Source organism: Cardiocondyla obscurior, linkage group LG07 (assembly GCF_019399895.1).
Source record: "Cardiocondyla obscurior isolate alpha-2009 linkage group LG07, Cobs3.1, whole genome shotgun sequence".
NCBI classification, from domain to species: Eukaryota; Metazoa; Arthropoda; class Insecta; order Hymenoptera; family Formicidae; genus Cardiocondyla; species Cardiocondyla obscurior.
The window spans coordinates 829,763-848,554 of record NC_091870.1 but is presented as its reverse complement, the minus strand read 5'-3'; the positions used below and the strand labels follow the sequence as shown (position 1 = coordinate 848,554).

Genomic DNA, 18,792 nt, shown 5'->3' with positions numbered 1-18,792 from the left:
GTACTGTACGAATTACCTTTAATTAAAACGTTCAAGAGTATTTGTTTGACAATACTTTTCATAGACATATTAAAAAGCTGCCGTTTCGCATGTACCTCTATGACCATCGTCACCTTTTATCGCATCAATTGTTTTTCCTATTAACAATAATCCCAAATCAATGGAAACATGTATATGATTTAAGTCACACGCGATCTGACAAAATTTAATAGAAAAAGCGCACGACAACGTTTCTAAAAACAAAATTTTATCAACATATTCACAGCTTGAAGTATTCGTAACGTGAAATCAAGCGATTATGCCACTTATGACTAATCATGTCAAATTGTATTCACTTTGTTCTCGCATTGCAGGAGTTTATTTAAATATATTTCTAGTAAAATTGAAGAGCTGCTCGAAGTCGATGGCAAAGTTTATCAAATTATGAGACATGTATTTTTGTGAAAGACTGTCGTAAAATCATATATAATAATAAATATTAATTAGTAAAATCAATATTATAAAGCCTCAATGTAAAGGCTGCGAACGAAATCTTAAAGTATCTTTTTAAATATAACTGTACAATTATTTTTACAAGTTTACATAAAATTGACATATTAAATATCAATTTCAAGTAGATTTTTTATTTTATCGTGAAATATATTATCATTTTGATTATACAATTTATTGCAATTGTTAAGAATTTTTAAACAATTGAGTAACATGATCAATGAAAAATGGCGAGACTTTAAAACTTTCTGTTGCGTTTTCTACGATGAATCAGATCGTGTGTGAGGCGCATCTCGTAGTGGCTAAGTGATTCGTTGAAAATTGGCTATATAACTTATGATAATTCAGTCAGTTTTGTGAAAGATCCTTAAGGAACAAAAACACATCAGGTCTTAAGGATTAAAAACAAATCGAAGTGTTAAAAGACGCAGTCTGTAATAGCTGGAAAAATTAAGCGACCTAATTAATCAAGATTAAAGAAATCGCCGACCAACTACGGTATTCTATAATAACAAAAGTTTAGATATTTTTAAATAAAATATTTGACTGTTAATGTTACAAGAATTTTAAATACCATAATTTGTTTCTAAGATTCAAATATCTAAGGTTTGAAGACTCATAAGTTTCAAAAATGCAAAGATTCGAAAGAAACAAACATTTCTTACATATAACAAACTCTAAGATCGTCAAATCAGGAATTTAAAGATCTAAAGATAAGAAGATCGTTTAAAAACATCCCGAAGAACGCCTGCTCTCGACGTCCAAGAAACTTAAGACTTTAAAACTCTTATTAAGTATATAATTACAAAAAGTATCGAAGGAAAGAAGAAAAAAAAAAGCAAAAAAATTTTGCTACGAGCAATCGAAGTGCAGGAGGATCGTTCCAATTATGTTTCACCAATAGCAAATGATATTATATTACAATTCTTATAAGAAATTACGGACGATTCATTCCCGCAGTTCGTTGTGAGTGTAACAACAAAAACAACAAGTGTCGCGTCGCGATCGCTAAGTAATGTAGCTAATGGAGGACTTCTATAAGGACTTACGATCATAAAAATTCAGAGTTATGCCTCGTGGAGTAACATTATGACACTGTAATCGCTCTGTCGCTCCGCGACTCACGTAATTCGCACAACACACGCATGCATACACACTACGCGTACACTGAAATGCAGATGTGGGGTTTGTTGCGGCGGCAGTGGCAGCGTACGCGACTACCTTCCTCTCGAGTAGACATTCCTCGGCATTTACTGTACTAGTTCAGAGATTATCTTTCTTCTTGTACATTAAGAAAAAAAAAAAGAGATAAATTCTGAACTAATGCAGCTAGTGCAGCTACTGCGCTGACCGCTGCGTAAACAAATGTACCCTACGCGCTTCGTGTGAGACTCGACGCACATCACGCTAGGATCAAACGCACGCTAGTCGCTGCCGCTACAGCAAACGCCACGTCTGCTTTTCAGTACACATATTAATCATTTCACCGGTTACAGTCATCGTTATTAATCATATTTCAATACATATGCATATTTACACGCTACACGCCTCGAAGTTTAACATTTTCCGACCATCGCGACGAGGCGTTTCGTAATATTCAAAGTGGAGTACGAACGAATGTTCAACGTTATTACAAATAAGTACGCTCGTCCTCGCATTCGGCGTAGCTCTCCACTCGCGTCTTCGCAGGCGGCTCGTATAGCACCGCCGATTGCGCGTTTGAAATTCTTCTCGTGCGGGAAACCGTAGCTCGGCTTATAGTTCTCTATCCGATGTGGAATGTCATTAGATTCTGTTGCAGAATTTACAGCGACTGGATTCGAGTCGGTTCCTGATAGCTCAACAAACGGACTCTTTTCTTTTCTTTTTTTTCTCTTTTCTTTTCTTTGCGAGCATTAGACAAATTCTGTAAGAAACAAGGGAGCGAAGAATACAAAGTTTCTCGACATCTGACACGGTGCGCGAAGAATTGCCTTGAGCAAATGTGAAGTGAATAAGTATAATTTACGAAGTGTTTCTTATATAAAGTAATTATAGCAAGTCTGCAAAGTACCGGCTTGTCTCTGATTAATTTTGTTCCTTCCTTCTGATTATGTTGATGTAACAAATTGATTTACATTTCGGCAACGAAATATTATTTAAAAAAAATTCCTAATACAACGACGTGATATTGACTATGACAGAAATATGATCGAATCTATTGCTATAACTTGCAGCTTTTAATAGTTATTATGTTATTCTCGTATCAATTGTACATTTATCATTACTTTTTATCATACAATATTAAACCATTATTAATATTTAAGTTTATATTTAACACCAATTTAAAAAGGAAACGCTGATCAAACCATATACGCTATTTAATACCTATTATTAAAAAATGTTAATATATTTTATAGATAAATTGTGTATATATATCGTTATTGATATAAAATATGCAGGATATAAAACTGCCCGGCGCTGCTAAGCATTCCCGGATACTTTCACCCTTTGAACTTCTATAAAATGGTCCATTAATTTCTTCAATCATAAAGCAAAGTAGTATTATTATTTAAGAAATGATAAAACTTTTTGGCTATCAGACATTGGTAATTACAAAAATTCTCAAACATTCAACAGAAGCTTAGAAGTTCAATGTAATTAATCAGAGACATACCTTTAACGAGTTATTAATAATTAATTAATTAATAATTGACGACGCATCGTTTATATATAAAATTGAAGAAGACGATAAAAAGACGTTCAAACGTCTACTTGAAATATCCTTAATCGTGGAAAAAATGTCGTTAAACGCGATCGTAGAAATAAATATTCGAATAATCCTTATATTTCTATATGTATATATATATATGTATGTATAATTATGTATACTATATGTATATACGTACATACAATTATAAAAGGGTATATTTAAACGACATGATGTTTAATTACACATTTTTTGTTTCGCATTCTAGATGACCCATTTATAATTAGAAAAGCAGCCCACGACCCTATTCCTCTCATAAATGAACATTCGTTAAAACGAAAATCGTCCAGCCGCTGACTTATAAGTTAGAACTCGACCACTTAGCTAAACTGCTGAAGTTTTTACACACATTCGTACACACGCATGAACACATTCGCGCCTTCGCACCCATTCACACATTTTTAAATAATGTTAAATAAAGGAAAAAAAAAAAATACTTAATAGTGATAAAATATAAGTATGGCGACAACAAGTAAATGCAGAGGCGCAATACAAGAGCCTCATTCAAGGAAACAAATCATGATTGAACGGAAGCAGAGTATCTCGAAGTAAACGTGAAAATATACTGGATATCTCAAAAAGGCACACATTCTACGTTACTAGTTTCTACAATTATAAATAAATTGCAATTTCGATTATAAGAGTTATTTCGAATTATCTTGTGCTCCTAATTATTGAAAAATAATTCCAATTAATTGTAAGATTAGTCGTTAATTATGAAAATTAGGATAATAAATAATTTTTTTACTTGAAATTAATAAATAATAATATTAAATGCCTTCTTATAAAGATTCGATATTTAGTTGTTATTACTACTTATTTCAAATAATTCACATAATCAATGAAATACGAATAAATAATTCTTTCGTTAATACTATCATTTTACACAAAAATTATTAAGAATTATTTGAAATAATTGTATTAAATCTGAATTTAAAATTGTTTAATATGATTGTAACTTTTATTACGGTCTGAATTTAATTAAAGATTCCAAAAAGAAAATTGTGTACATTTTAATTAATTTAAGCACAATTGAGAAAATATAAAATTTTTTTACCTTGATAATTAAGATACTCTTATTTTAAAAAGGACTTACACATTTTTCTAGGTGACACCCTGTATGAAATGGACGGCGTCATTTCCAGTTTTAATGATTTCCTCTTATCTCTTTGGCAAACTTCTGTTCAATTTTTACATGGAAAATTTGTTTTTTAATTTTTCTCCATAAATATTTTTAATGGCTTACCAATAGAAATAAATTTTTAAATACTAATTCCCCTTTTGATACTTACTCCTTTTGAGATACCCTGTATATTTCGCGTCTAAAAGATCCGCATTAACCTATCGAGATGTCTAATTGATGATATCGAATGCATTTAATTTACTCACAAGTTACTTTTTCCGCGCAGCTTTCTCCGCTTTCCGTCGCATTCGTTCAATCTCCTTACGTTCTTTGCGCTCGCGATCGGCTTGCGCCCTTAACTCTTTCAACTTCCGCTTTAAATGAGCTTTAGCTTCGCCGTACACTCCTAAAGTCTTTAAATCTCTCGATTCCAAACGAAGCAGATTATTTCCATTAATGTTGTTATCCAAAAATTGAGGCGAATAGTGTTCTAAACCAATTCCCGTTAGCCATTGACACACCTAAAAACAGATTCTTATTTTTAGATAAGTTAAAAAAAATTGTTTTTTTTTCTTCTTTTTTTTATTTTACTGTAAAAAAAAAAGATTGAGAAAATAAAAGTTTTAACGTATAATTATTCAAGACATAAATGTTCGAAAATATTTCTGAAAAAATTAATTCTTGATTTATAAATTAATTTCTTCTTAGATTAATAAATTAAAATACTCACTTGTTCCTTGGACCAATCTGCAACTGGCGCAGTCTGCCAGAAGTGAGATTTCTTGTCACCTAAACCAAAGTCGCTTAGGTGAGCGGGCAACCAAACTGTGCTCGAATCTATATTGATAATGCATGCACGATGGAAAGTAAGTATAAGGTGTGAAAAAAATCTTATCACGCTATTAGTAATCACTCCATCAGTAATTAATCATTATATATATTCTAAATGTTAGCATATTTGTTAAAAAAATACTATGTTAAATGTTTAAAATTTTTTATAAAAAGTGTACCAATAAAAAAAAAATCATGCGTTTAAAGGTCAAGCAAATTCAAGAGAGTAAGCAAAATTATTTTCAGATAAAGTTAATAACTGCGCAAGAAATAACGAAAAGAAATAAATAAAAGTTCGTTCTTAATTATTCTACTTTTTAATCTGAATCTTTTAATCTTAATTCCTGACTGAGTGATTGAAGCGTTAGTGCTGACATATAAATATCGATATATAAATTTTCTCAAGTACCTACGACGCCACCGGCTTTTAAAGGACTAGGATCAATACCGGGAGGACTCACAGAACCACCGGAAGACAAACTTGAGGGAGAACTTCCTGGATGATGCCATGGGGCACTTCCGCTACCGATCAAATTCGACGGGGGAATCGATACCTTTTTCACTAGAAATACCATTTTAATTTACTATAATAAAATCATATTGTTAATTTTTCTATCGCAGTTAATAATTTAAATTGTTAGTTTTTAATTTAATTTTATTTATGTATTTTTATCTACCTCTTTGATTAGCCTCGTTAACAGCCTGTCGTATCTCCTCCACGAGATGATGCGTAACCATAGTTGGGTCATTATTATGAGGGTTGTTGAGATCGCTGAAATCTCCAGAACTTTCCCTTGAAGAGTCATTTCCGCCAAGTCGCTTTTCTCGTTCAGCCAAAACCTGCTTTAGTTGTTCCGCTAGTGACGCTGGAGGTCCAGTCAAAGCTGCAAAGAATTTTTTTTACGTGTTAAAAAAATTTATGTGCAATGTTAACGTGTTAAAGCAATATATTAACATACTTTTCTGTGATTGGGGCCAACTTTGTTCGGTCATCGCTCTAACTTGTGAGCTGATGGTGCTGTGCTGCCGGATCGCACTAGGATGTATAGGATCCATATGCGATTTTCCTTTAAGTGAACTGATGGATGAAGTGCTAGAATAGGAACTCAGATTGGATTGTTTAGATGTTAAGTCGTTAGGCGACCTGCTGCTGTCTTGCGAAGTCATTTTTGAAGAAGAATCATCATCTGTGTTGTCACCTGATTCGTCCAATCCGTAGTCCTAAAATAAATAATACGATAATAATATTAATAAATATATAATAATAAAATATATAATAATAAAATAATAAATACGATAATATTTTTTATCGTATTAATTTTATCGTTTAAAAAATTCAGAATTTTATAGCGTACACTTTTTAATTTTTCGGCTGTAGATTATTTAATTGCAATCGTAAAGAAATTATTATAATTAACTAATGTAATGACGCGCGCGAATTGAAATCTTCTGAAAAAAAGTACGCGCATAATTTTTTCTAGTAATAAATACAAACTCAATAACGTACAGAACTACTATTGCTGAGACCTCCAGATCGCCTCGGTAACTGACGATTAGCCAAGCCGCCTCTACTGGCTAGCTCTGCTTTACTTTTGCCAGCAGAATTGTCCAGTAGACGGTGAGCTGGTACGGCGCGATCCAATTCTTCTTTCACCGGTATTGGAAGGGGTAATTTTCTCTCCACGGTTGCAGTCTTGTCACCATCGTCCGGGCTACTGAGGTCAGAGGTTTCCGTATCGGAAAGCTGACAGCTAGTTGACGAAGGTGGCAGTGGCAGTTGTCTACGAGAAAGTTGCGGCGTTACTATCCTAGTAGTGGCGTTATCGTACGGTAACCGTACCGGTAGACCAAATCGCCTCTGAGTTTCCGTCAGCTCTACCTCTAGCGTGATCACCTAAAATAAATCTTTAAAAATATTTGTTCTTTCTAAAATTACATATTATAAGTTAATTTTTTTAATACGCACTCTGTCTTTAAGACTTTTCACCAACGCATTGTATTCGGTGTCTTTTTCTTGTAATAGCTGTTGATAGAATTCGTCTCTGGCTGTAATATCCGCACGCAATTCTTTGACAACTCTTCTGGCTTTGGCATACTTCTGCTGCAAATCTCCATACTGCGTCGTTACTTGTGACAGCATTTCTCTGGCTGTCAACAGTTCCTGACGGGTGGTGCCTAGTGTTCTTTCCGATTCGTGAAGGCGTAATCCTGATTCCCGCAATTTGGCAGCATACTCTTCGCTACCAGCTCCGCTGTTTTCCAATTCTACTAACTGTTAAAACATAAAACAAAAAACTTATAAAATAATGAAATACAATAACGCCATATAGAAACTACAATTTATTATAAAAAAAAGAAGTTTTATTATTTATGTACATTAATATACAAGCTGTAAACTATAAGCATACATTTAACATTTCATCCATTTCGATAGTGCAAGCAGAAAAGGAGAAACAAATAAAAGCGTAAAAAAATGTTTTTTAATTAAAAAACACATGCTAAAATATAAATACAAATAAGTGAAACAAGATCTCTTATTGGTGCATATAAATTCTTCATGTTAATATTAATGAATCTTTTATTAATTCAAGCAATAATAATTTTAATGATTGGATTATGATTAATTAGTTAATATTATTTAAATAACTATTAAAACGTAACGTTACCTTCGCCTTGAGTTTTTCCACTTCCTTGTCCGCTAATGAGAGTTTATACTGACTCTGCAAGCAACCAACGACACGCATAGCGCATAAGCGAAACAAAAACAAAGAAAATCGATAAATACACTCTGTGCAATAAACTTACATATGTGATACCCGTATTCTTAATTTACATATACACACACATGAAAGTATATACAAATGTGTGCTTTATGTATTGGGGAAACATAATTATTGAACGATGCATTATTTAACTTTATAGCAAGTCTTGTGCTACCTAATCTAACCTAATAACTATTTACAAAAATATAAACTAACACCACACGTATAAACAGTGACATAAACATCTTGCTAAATAAAATTCTGAAATAAATGGATGAAAAAGGAATACATTCGAGTTATAAAGCGTAGAACATAAATGCAGAAAATACCTCTTGCAAAAGTAATCTCAAACTGTCCACGTCATTTTGCGTGGTGCCATTGTGTTGCGACGAGCCGAGTATTGGAGATCGACTGCGACTAGAAGGTGACAGGTAATTCTCGATAGGGCTGTGCGCCGGTTCTCCCTCCGAGCAAGAGGACATCGCTGGCGAACCGGGAATTCCACTCATTCCGCTGCCAACGGAGATGTCCTCGCTTCCTCGCTGGCCATCGGGAGAAGCGTCGGAGAAATTGAGCTTTCTGTTCATAGAAAATAAATTTTTTTTTTTTTTAACGTCGGCTACGATTAACAGTTTTCTTTCTCGATGAAATGCTTATTATAAAGATACAGTTCCCTCAGCACTCCAAGATGCTTCAGGCTCTCATTGGAGTGGCCACAAAAGTGTCGTCACGGAATATTTGCGAGCAAGGATAAGTCATCATTGGGAACGTAACACGAATGTTAAAAAAAAACATTAACAAAATTTACAAGTTCGAAAATAAATATAATTTACTACGTTAGTTTGAATATTATTTAAAGTAAGTTATAATGCGTTACTTTACCTATTGGCAGCGTTTGCTAATTCTCTCTCTTTATCTGCCTGGAGACTTTGTCTAATCAACATTGCCACCTCTGAATTTTTAGGGTCCCTCTCCCGGCCGATGACAAATCGCACAAGACCGGAGGTGTTCCTTAGTACGCTAGCGGCGTAAGCTTGAGTCACGCCGACTAAACTCTTGCCATCAACCTCGACGATCTGATCGTTCACTTGAATTCGACCCTCACGTGCGGCCGCACCTTTCTCCGTAATAGTTTTCACGAAGATGCCCAATTTTTCTAAACCTGCGTCTGCACCTACGCCCATCCCGATTATGCTGAGACCCAGACCTTCCGGACCCTTCATCAGCTCGACAGGAAACACCTAAATATTTATTTTCAATTAATATTATAATTCAGAATTAAAAATGTTAATAAAAGCTTGAGTAAAAAAAAAATGTTCAACGTTAAAAATTAAAGAATTAGTGAGATTATTTTTCTTAAGACTTAAAATATAAGGCTAATATTATTTTTATTTTTTACAACATAATAAAAAAGTTATTCGAAATTACCTCCATTTTCTCGACGCGTTTTTCCAACTCGTATTCTGCACTGGCTGCTACGGGATCGACATCTTCATTGCGGCGATCGTATTCGTTAACAGAATGCGTGGAATAAACGCGCATAGGACCGGTATCGAAGGACACTTTAGATGTCTTTTTAACGGGCACGGTGGACGGATAGTCTTCATCGTCTTCATCGGATTCAGGGAGTCCCGCCACTTCCATCCAAAAATGACCGTCCTCGAAATAATGTACGCCATTCTCCACAAGTACCTGATTAATACAAGTTAATGTTATCATAAAACTGTTTTAAATCAAGATAATAAAAAAAAATAATAATACTGTAATTGTTAGGATTATAATATATATTACAATTTTTCCTGGCGTTGGAATATACTCGTCTTGATGCTCGGTTTCGGTGTCATCATTAGTTTCGTGAGTGTCGTTTAAGCTGCTGACAGAACCTAGTAGTCCACTCTCACTTCCTGTGACCGATCCTATTTGACTTTCCGTCAATGAGTCTATTGTTAGGTCACTGCGAGATCTGTGAGACAAACTGAAATGAATAGAGAATTAACGGAGAATTAAAAAGGATTTAAAGAAGAGTAAATCTCAAGTATAATTCCGAAAATTCGAAGACCTTTAGGCATCCAGTTTTCCAGTTCAGGAAATGACAAGAGTTCGAACATTAATTATAAAATAATTAAGATTATAAAATATTAAGCAGTGCAACTTTTTAACGTTAAATAAATGCGAATATTAAAAAGTTTAATTCTTCAAAATCCTAAAAGAACAAAACTTTAAAAATATTACAATAAAAAAAATTTTTGATTAGCTAAATGCATAATATTAAAATAAAAAAAAAATTTATTATAAATTGTTAAACGAAAAGATAAACCATAAAACTGAAGTTGCAAAAAGACACGCAAACAAAACTATATAAAAAAAATAAGCTCGTTCACCTATAATCATGAGTGGCACTATTGATAAGACTGGAATCAGGAGCAGACAGGACATCGGACAGCCAATCGGGCGTGTTGTCCTGGTCCTCCCTATCCCTGTCCTGTCCTTCCTTATCCTTGTCATTAGAAATCCCATCACTTATTATTGCATCATTGGCACCGGTGGGAGACAACAGCTTCACTATTTCCTGCGCTTCCTCGTCCGATAGCAACGCCGAACCTTGTCTAATTTACGTTCACGAATCATTCACTTTGCTTTGCGCACGAATTACGCGATCGTTGATAGCGAATAAATTTTGCAATTGAATAATTGTTATTAATCAAAGAATCGTAAATGTACTCACCTAATCTTCTTTTCTAAAATACTGCACAGACCATGGCAATCAGCAGATTTGCGTTTAAATAAACATAAACGTATTAGAATTAAAATGAAAACAAAAATTAAGTTATTAATATTAAGCCTTAAATTAAAAATTGTTAAATTACAAGACTGCAGCAGAAAAGAAAAAACATTAAATATTAAACTGTATTATTAAGTATAGCCGTAAAAAATTTAATTGCTCCGTATTAAAATGCAAAATGTTATATACTTTAAGCAATTTCTAGCAACAGCATCAAAAGCATGTTTTTACTAATAACTTTTGCTTCTTTTCTCTTTTTAAAATTCTTATTGTTTTTATATATAAAATTTCAAACATATTTTAACATTTCAACTCCAAAATTTTTTTTTCTTACTCGCTATATATTTACCGAGAACTCAGCAGATTTTCAGCCTCGTCTGGAGTCATAGTATCCGGTGTCACGGGAGTAATGTGATTAATATTGCTCTTCGAAATTGTCTCTGCATTTCCAACAGATGTGTTTTGATGTTCTTTCGTTACACATTCCACATTTGTAACGGTCTTCGTGTCACTAGAGTCACTGTCCTCGAACTGGCTACTATCCGACGCGGATTGCTCGTTCGATTTTTTGCCGGAATGTCTTTGTGAATGCATGCTAGGTGACAGCGAAGAGCCCTGATTATTCTCCGATAACAGGAGCTTCGCTAATTCAGCCTTCTGTTTCTCTTGCTCCCATGTCGTCTGTGGCTGGTCCATTTCCTTCTCTAGTTTTCTACTTAAAACACTGTTCACTGCCGCAATGCATTCTTTTCTGCTGGCGATTTCAGATTTTGCAATTTCCGTTACATATTTCTCTTCGTCTTTGCTCTCCTTCGCGATGAGTCCAAAGTTTATTTCTTGATTACGAATAGCCGTTTTGTCTACGCTATCCTTGCTCTCTGCTTCGACGAAACTGGAGCGCTTACCAGAAACCTCCTCTCTATTCTTCGCAATCTTCTCCCTTACGCTGATTTTGATTTGATCATTCTTCGCATTCGAGACCGTCTTTTGGCATACTCCGTCGCTGCTGGATTTTACTTTTGCTTCCAGCACATCTTCCCCGGGTGCGGTATTGATTTTCGTCGTTTCCGTAGTGCTGTCGTGATTCTTTGTTTCCGCATTTAATTTCGATTGAATTTTAGATTCGATATTGCTATGCGACACAATTTCTTCACTTTGCTGTAATTTCTTAGCGTACGGCGAAGGAACAGGAATCTCCTTATGTTCGAGCGGCGGATACTCTTGATCCGAACTTATGACAGAAGGTGGACGTGGACCCAAACCCGCAGCCTGAAGATCGAGACGCACGTGCGAACGTCGAATGACCGTGGTAGTGTCCGTCTCGTTAAACTTGAACTGGTCCTTCTCGGAGAAGCTCTCTGTGCCTGAAACGCAGCTCTGATACGTGGCCGGCTTATCCGAGTCCTCTGCTTCCAAGTCATAGCTGTTGCGACCTGTATTAAAAAAATAAATTCATAACAACATTAAAAATACAGAAAAACTGACGTATATATTAAAGCGCTGAAATAGCTTATTGGATTAACACAGACGCTATAGTACCTCCGCAATCGATGCAAAGTAATCGCAGGCACATAATTTTATGTCTTCCTGGAGAGTACGTGGCGCTTCAATAAGTATAAAAATATTGATACAAAATATAGTGCAGCATTTCATATATATAAACACTAATCTTGTATATTCTATTACAAGATCATGCACTCGCGTGAAATATATATATATATATATATATTTATAGCCTTGAATTAATTAAGCTACGATATTCAATAAAAAGTTTTAAGACAAAATATTATTTAATACAATTTTTAATATTATTTTAAAATAATTTATATTATTCATTAATTAACTGCACAAGTATATTTAAGTAGTATGTAAAACACATTTAGATTATTTAGATTTTTATTGCATGTTTCAATTATTTATAAAATAATTGTATATTTCTTTTTATAATTGCTTATCCCTCGTTTTAATTCTACAATTAATCCTCAATTATTTAATTTGCCTTTAATCCTAAAATATAAAAAAATATTCAAGTTCGAAAAATTCTCCCAAATATTTTTTCATTAAATTATTTACATATTCATATGACTCTTTTACGTGTAATTATTATAAAAATTGATATTTTCTCATTTTTTACACATTATCAGAAATTTGTACTATTTGTGTAGTTATGTTTTACAAACTTGCTCTTTTCGCATTTATAAAACGCATTATAATTCATTTTATCTTCAGAGAAGACACTGTACTGATAAAAACTGTTTAAAGCACTACATTGACAATTTTCAAATCTTCAAAATTCAATGAAAAGCCTCAGAGACACTTTTGCAAAGTAAACGCGATGAGGCACAAGCGTTTGGCTGCTGGACAAGCCGCACGGTGATTTCTATAAATAATACTGTGGCACACTAGTAAAAGAGGTGGTGGCAGAGCAAGAGAAGGAGAAAAGGGAAAGAAGGGGACTTGCGTCTGGTACTTTTACTTTTTGGCATTTTGGCGCACTGCCATCCCAGCCCACGAAGGCGAAAATCACCTGCTTCACGAATAATCTTCAAAAATATGAAGATTAATTTTTTAAGCAAATGACTTTCCATAAAACTGTTTAATACGCGTAAATGCGTATTAAAATTAATACATAACATTATTAATAAAAATTATTATATATATGTAATTTTAATATAAAAATTATTTTTTTAAATATGTTTTAAAAAATTATATCAATTTTTTAAATCACGTTTCGTCTTATTTGCAAACAAATAAGTTAAAAAACAAAAGTCTACAAAGCGATTATTTGTTACAAGGCCTTTTTGCATAAATTTAATAACTCACCTGTCTGATGTTTCTCCGACATTTCTTTATCTGCTTTTTCTTCTTTGCTATCCTTGGAGGGTGAACTGGGTGAGCTCATACTAGATGAGGCACTATCTGTACCTGCAGAAGGCAAGCCTAGCTCAGATTCCGGTGACCGTATCAATTCGGTTTTTTTGTCGTCTGTAGCCTCTTTTCTTTTCGTGCACGGTCTTGCCCAATCGGGTCTTGGATCCGGCCTCGACACCTCACCACGTTGATCTGCCTCTGTAGCCTCTCTTGACGAAGTCTTCAAATCTTTTAAGTCCACAGTCCTTTTCAGAATCTCGTCATTTTTTGCTAACCATTCATTTCTCCACTCGGAAGTTTTCGCTGGAGAATGAATCGGACTCGGAGGGCAATTAAAATATTCCGGTGCTTCTAGCAAGTCACTCTCTCTCCTCGTCAAAATATTGTCCATCGAGGCACTTCGAATTGGACTAGAATCCTGATGCTGCCGTGCAGGCGATTTTGTCTGCTCGGGAGAGTCACTATAATCGTTTGCGTTGACAATTTTCGATTCTGGAACCGCTGTATCTTTTGTGACGTCTCTGAGCCCCTCTACAACTGCCGTGCTCTCCTCCTTTGAAAATTCTGTTGGTTTAGAAACTATAGCTTTGAATGTTGGAACTTCCTCCATAGATGCAGAATTTTTTAAAGTTTCTTTTAAATTTTCTGTTGATTTTAAAACTGCATCTTTACATGCTGGAATTATTTCCACCACTGGCAGGCTTTTTACGGTTTGCGTATTGGCCTTAGAAATTTCCTTTGGATCCTCCACTGATTTTGATATTATAGGTTTGCTTCCTAAAATTGATTCTGCAGTCGTGGAACTTGTCAAATTTTGTACGGTAGGTTTCGAAACTTCCTTGGTTTCTGTCGATCTCGAACTCATAATTTTATTTCCCGTAACGCTCTCTGTATTAACTGTGCTTTTTAAGTTCTGGATTTTAGAATTATCCGCCGATCTCGAAGCCGCTTTTGCACTTTTCTGCACAACAGCGTATTCTGGCAACGAGGCATCTTGAGTCTTGTCAATGTTACCACTTTTATTCTCTTTTGAACTATTTTGAGGTTTTTTCTTCTGCACAACGGCATATTCCGGAATCGTCGGTGAAATATCGTCAAACTTTTCCACTGTTGCATATTCCGGGCTCTCCAGTAATTCGGATGGGCTTGCAGCAGCGATACTTGCCGGTCGTTCCCTTCTATTGGCCGCGGACGAGTTTCTGATAGGCGGAGGTGGCGGCGGAGGTGAGCGTGCTGAGCAAAAGCTTGCTGATCTGGTAGCTGGACTGGCAGAGTCGCTAGCTGCCACGCTCGTTGAGCTCTGAGATGTGTCAACGAACGACGATGCCGGTTGCTGTGCCTGACTCTGAGTATTCTGAGAGTTCAGGGAAGTTTGAACTAGCGAGCGATTTGGATCGGAGTTGTATCGGTTCGGTCTAGCCTTGGCGAAATGACTAGTCCAATTCCGCTGTTTTTCAATGAGCTCCTTCGAATTCGGTCGACGTTCTGGCTTTTCCGGCCGCTCTGGACGATCGTTCTCCTTTCCTGTTCGTTCGGCCTTACCCACGCCCACTCCAGGACGTCGTTCTGGCACGCAGTGGCCATTCTCGAAGTGCCGCTCTGCATTTAAAGCTGGCACGCTAGCACTCCACGTGCTCAGATGTTCACGACCCGGAGAAGAAGGCGAATGAGGACGGGGTGATCTCGTGGGCGAAGTACATCCGGAACCCGAGTTTGCGGAACTGGAACGAGATCGGAGACCATGCAAATTGTTCGGTTTTGTAGCTCGCTCCACCCTGTAAATTAAACAAGTATGTAAATTAATATTCTATAGCCACAAATTATATTTGATTAATATAAAAAATTCGAGAATTTTAATATAGTTTCATATTTTTAATGAATTTAAAAATAGTATTTTACTATGAAAGTTTCTTACGGTCTGTTAGATTTATTTTCTTCGCCGAGTTTCTCAAAAAGAGCACGCGCATTGTTGAAACGTGCCACATGGCTCTCGGTTCTAACCACTGTCACTTGCGTCGGAGATTCCTTCAATGGAACGGCTGGTTCCTTAAATCCATCCGAAAGAATATTGTTCGTTCTGTGACTCAGATTATCCAGCTGCGGCTTGGATTGGAAAATATTCGCGATGGCTGACACCTTGGAGCCACCGACTCGCTTTTTTTCTTCTATCGCTGCCATGTCTGGTACAAACTTTGCACAAAAAACTATTTATTATCTATAATATATGTTGAGTTATTTTAAAATTTTATATTTAAAAATATTTACCTATAGCTGAATAAGTAATGATATTTATATTCAAGTGTTAATCATTTAAACGTTTCAGCCCATTGTCATTTAAATGTATTTGATATATTTCATTGCAGTAACCTGTGAAATAAATTAATAAATTTATATAACATTTACTTAATAATTATTAAAAGAAAACATTAATATATCTAATTACATATATATGCACAGTAGTTTTATATTTCGTGAATAAACGTAGATAATCAATAAAAATATCACAATTAAGCCTGAGTCATAATAAATTATTATCTTATCGTGCGCTTCAAAATATTTTTTCCTGTCTTATTTAGATCTGTTTATTTTATTTTCTTTCGGAACAAATTTTTAATTCATAAATTTAATTAATGTGTGATAAAGAAAATATATTAACTAATTGGAGAGCAGTTTGATGTAATTTTAAAACTCTGAAGTAAAATCTGCCTAGATTTTACGCTTTTATGGTATATCAAAGAACATACATTTTCTATTGTTGTCTATAGCTATCGCGCGTTACACGGTCAATTGGATTTTCTGACCTTTACAGAATTTGAATATTTATACATCTTAAAGAATTAATGTTATACATTTTTCCCAATTTTACTATTTTTATAACATAAATTTATAAAAATGTTCTTAAAAGTTCTGAAAATAAAAGTTATAAAAATATAAAACGCAAATGCGTGTAATTTTATTTAAAAAAATAGCTTAATATCGATTAATAAGTTATCTTACAATTATTATAAATATCATTAGTTCATCAGATTAAAAAATGTGCTGTTACAATTTGTGAAATTATTCTAAGTTCTTAATTCTTTTTTGTGATAAACTGCAATCTTATATATATTTTTGTGCTACAATTATATTTTATTTTTTTTTCGTTTACTTTTATGACTATTATATTCTCACGCGTTCCGCGTTCTGTAAAATGCTAATGGAAATAAAAGCTGAATGACAGGTATAAAATATAATAGGTATGGAACTGCCATGGTTGAGTTTCAACTCTCCTCCCATAGCACACCATGTTGCTGTAATCAATACTTGAATGTGTTCCTATGGTGGATGTGTGAAGAGCTGCAATTTTGCATCGCTCATGATCATGTAATTGTTTGCCCAACCACAGGCCTATCACACACATATATATATTATGATGTTTGTTTGAGGTTCATTCACAATGTTTGCTATCTAAATATATTCTAGATATCTATAGAGGTATCTAGATACTTGAGATGTGTTGAAAAATAAATAAATCTATATTTAGACATGATGCTCTCTTTCTCTTCATGTAGTTTAATTAAAAAATGTAATTTTTTTACTGCTTAATTTCTTAATTATGTTTGAATCTGTAGTAAATAAAAAAGTTGAACAGTTGTTCCTTTCTTAAATGTTACATGTTTATCATGTATATGATAACAAAATTATCTTAAGTACTTTGTATAATATTTCATATTCAGTATTAATTTCAACTTAATAATCTCACAAAGTAACAATATGACTCAGATTTGTTTGACTTGTCTCTTTGAACATTAGCAAATATCAATGTCATTGCAGATAATCAGTTTCTTATTTCCACTTAACGTTCGGAATAGATTCTGAGTGGACATAATTTGTGATTTATACAATTAATTTAACATAATTAAAACTTTATAACTTTAGATAAGAATACTTTTCCAAATTTTTTACAGAATATTAAATGCAATTCTTTCAAAATTGTGTTACATAGAGAACAATAAATTAATTCCTTATAAAAAAAAATTACAAGTAAATTAGTAATCCCAATTTGTATAAATAAAATATATGTAAAGTAGAAATAATTTTTCAAACTTAGAAATCTCATACATTCAAAATACTTTTCTACAACATGACAATAAGCATTGTTCACATTTTATAGTCAATTTAAAATATCAGTAATAAAACAAATATTAATAAATCAGTGATTGCCAAATTAATTCTGCTTCTTTATCAAATAGTACTTCAATTTTCTACTGAATCTCAGGTTTCAGGATAAAAGCTTACGAGAGATATCATTAATTTCAACTTGGAATTAATTACAACATTAATACCCAAAACCACAGTCGCGAGTAAAATTATCAATTTAAGGATCGAAATTTTATTTGTAATCTGACAACAATTCTGTTATACCGGGAGGACGCCCGGCTCCGGCTCCGGATATTAAATTACTTACAATCCTGACGAGCTCGAGACACCGGCGTGAATACGGCAAATTGACAATTGGCAGAATTAATCGTGGTGCAATGTTAAGAAACAAAACATCCTCCCGATCGCCATTATACCCCATGAAAGTTATCCCCATGGAGGCACCGCATCGCCGGGGCTTGCCGGGGACGCCGATGGCGATCGCCGACAGTAAGGTCGTTCGGAAAACAGGCGGGGACCCGGGCTGCCCGACGGCCGTGCCTCCGTCGTGTAATTGATCCTTTCAACTGACCCGGAAGACGATGTCACCATGTGCGCGCGAGCATCTCTCGCGGTCGGGCGAGTCGCACTCGACTTGGCACGATTCCGCTCAGCGGCGCCCTCGGCAGTTTACGGTTCTCGCGTCGCCGTTCCTTCGCGACCGGACGACACACGTACGACGACGACGACGACGGCGATGGGCGAGATGTTTCCGCGTTTAACGTTCAACGAGCGGCCACGTCCGCCATGTCCGTAGCGGCGAGCTGGCGCAGCGTCGTCGATCTTGATCCGCGACGCTCAACGACCACCGTCCCCGTCCCGTGAGACACGCCGTTCCCTATGCCTATCGCGAACTTGCGCGCATGCCCATACGCGCAGCGAACTGCCTCCTCCCTCCCGCTAAACACCGACAAAACGAAGGACACTGTCCGAGCCTGACCGTGTTTACAACCGTGCGGACTTGCGTGTTCCTTACTTTTTACCCTGGATACGAAAGAGCGAGACT

At 35.1% G+C, this 18,792-nt stretch overlaps 1 protein-coding gene across 8 annotated transcripts; it reads right to left on the bottom strand.

The window, feature by feature from the left end:
• Window position 1: 1 nt before the first annotated feature.
• On the bottom strand, window positions 2-18,680 carry Spn (protein phosphatase 1 regulatory subunit spinophilin). 8 transcript variants are annotated; one of them, XM_070659414.1, is made up of 19 exons: window positions 18,319-18,680; window positions 15,873-15,974; window positions 15,523-15,797; window positions 13,560-15,382; window positions 11,086-12,169; window positions 10,680-10,700; window positions 10,336-10,560; window positions 9,746-9,929; window positions 9,383-9,646; window positions 8,837-9,195; window positions 8,284-8,533; window positions 7,859-7,912; window positions 7,159-7,464; window positions 6,700-7,086; window positions 6,152-6,413; window positions 5,870-6,076; window positions 5,602-5,754; window positions 5,092-5,198; window positions 2-4,882 (listed from the first exon to the last, which is right to left on the bottom strand). In XM_070659414.1, the coding sequence occupies exons 3-19, from the start codon at window positions 15,783-15,785 to the stop codon at window positions 4,631-4,633; spliced, it is 6,201 nt and encodes a 2,066-aa protein (XP_070515515.1). In that variant the 5' UTR covers window positions 15,786-15,797; window positions 15,873-15,974; window positions 18,319-18,680; the 3' UTR covers window positions 2-4,630. The 8 variants fall into 8 exon arrangements, with proteins under 8 accessions (XP_070515515.1, XP_070515516.1, XP_070515518.1 ...); XM_070659415.1 differs by lacking the exon at window positions 18,319-18,680 and adding an exon at window positions 18,164-18,304; XM_070659417.1 differs by lacking the exon at window positions 18,319-18,680 and adding an exon at window positions 18,055-18,296 and having other exon boundaries at window positions 9,746-9,917.
• Window positions 18,681-18,792: the final 112 nt, after the last annotated feature.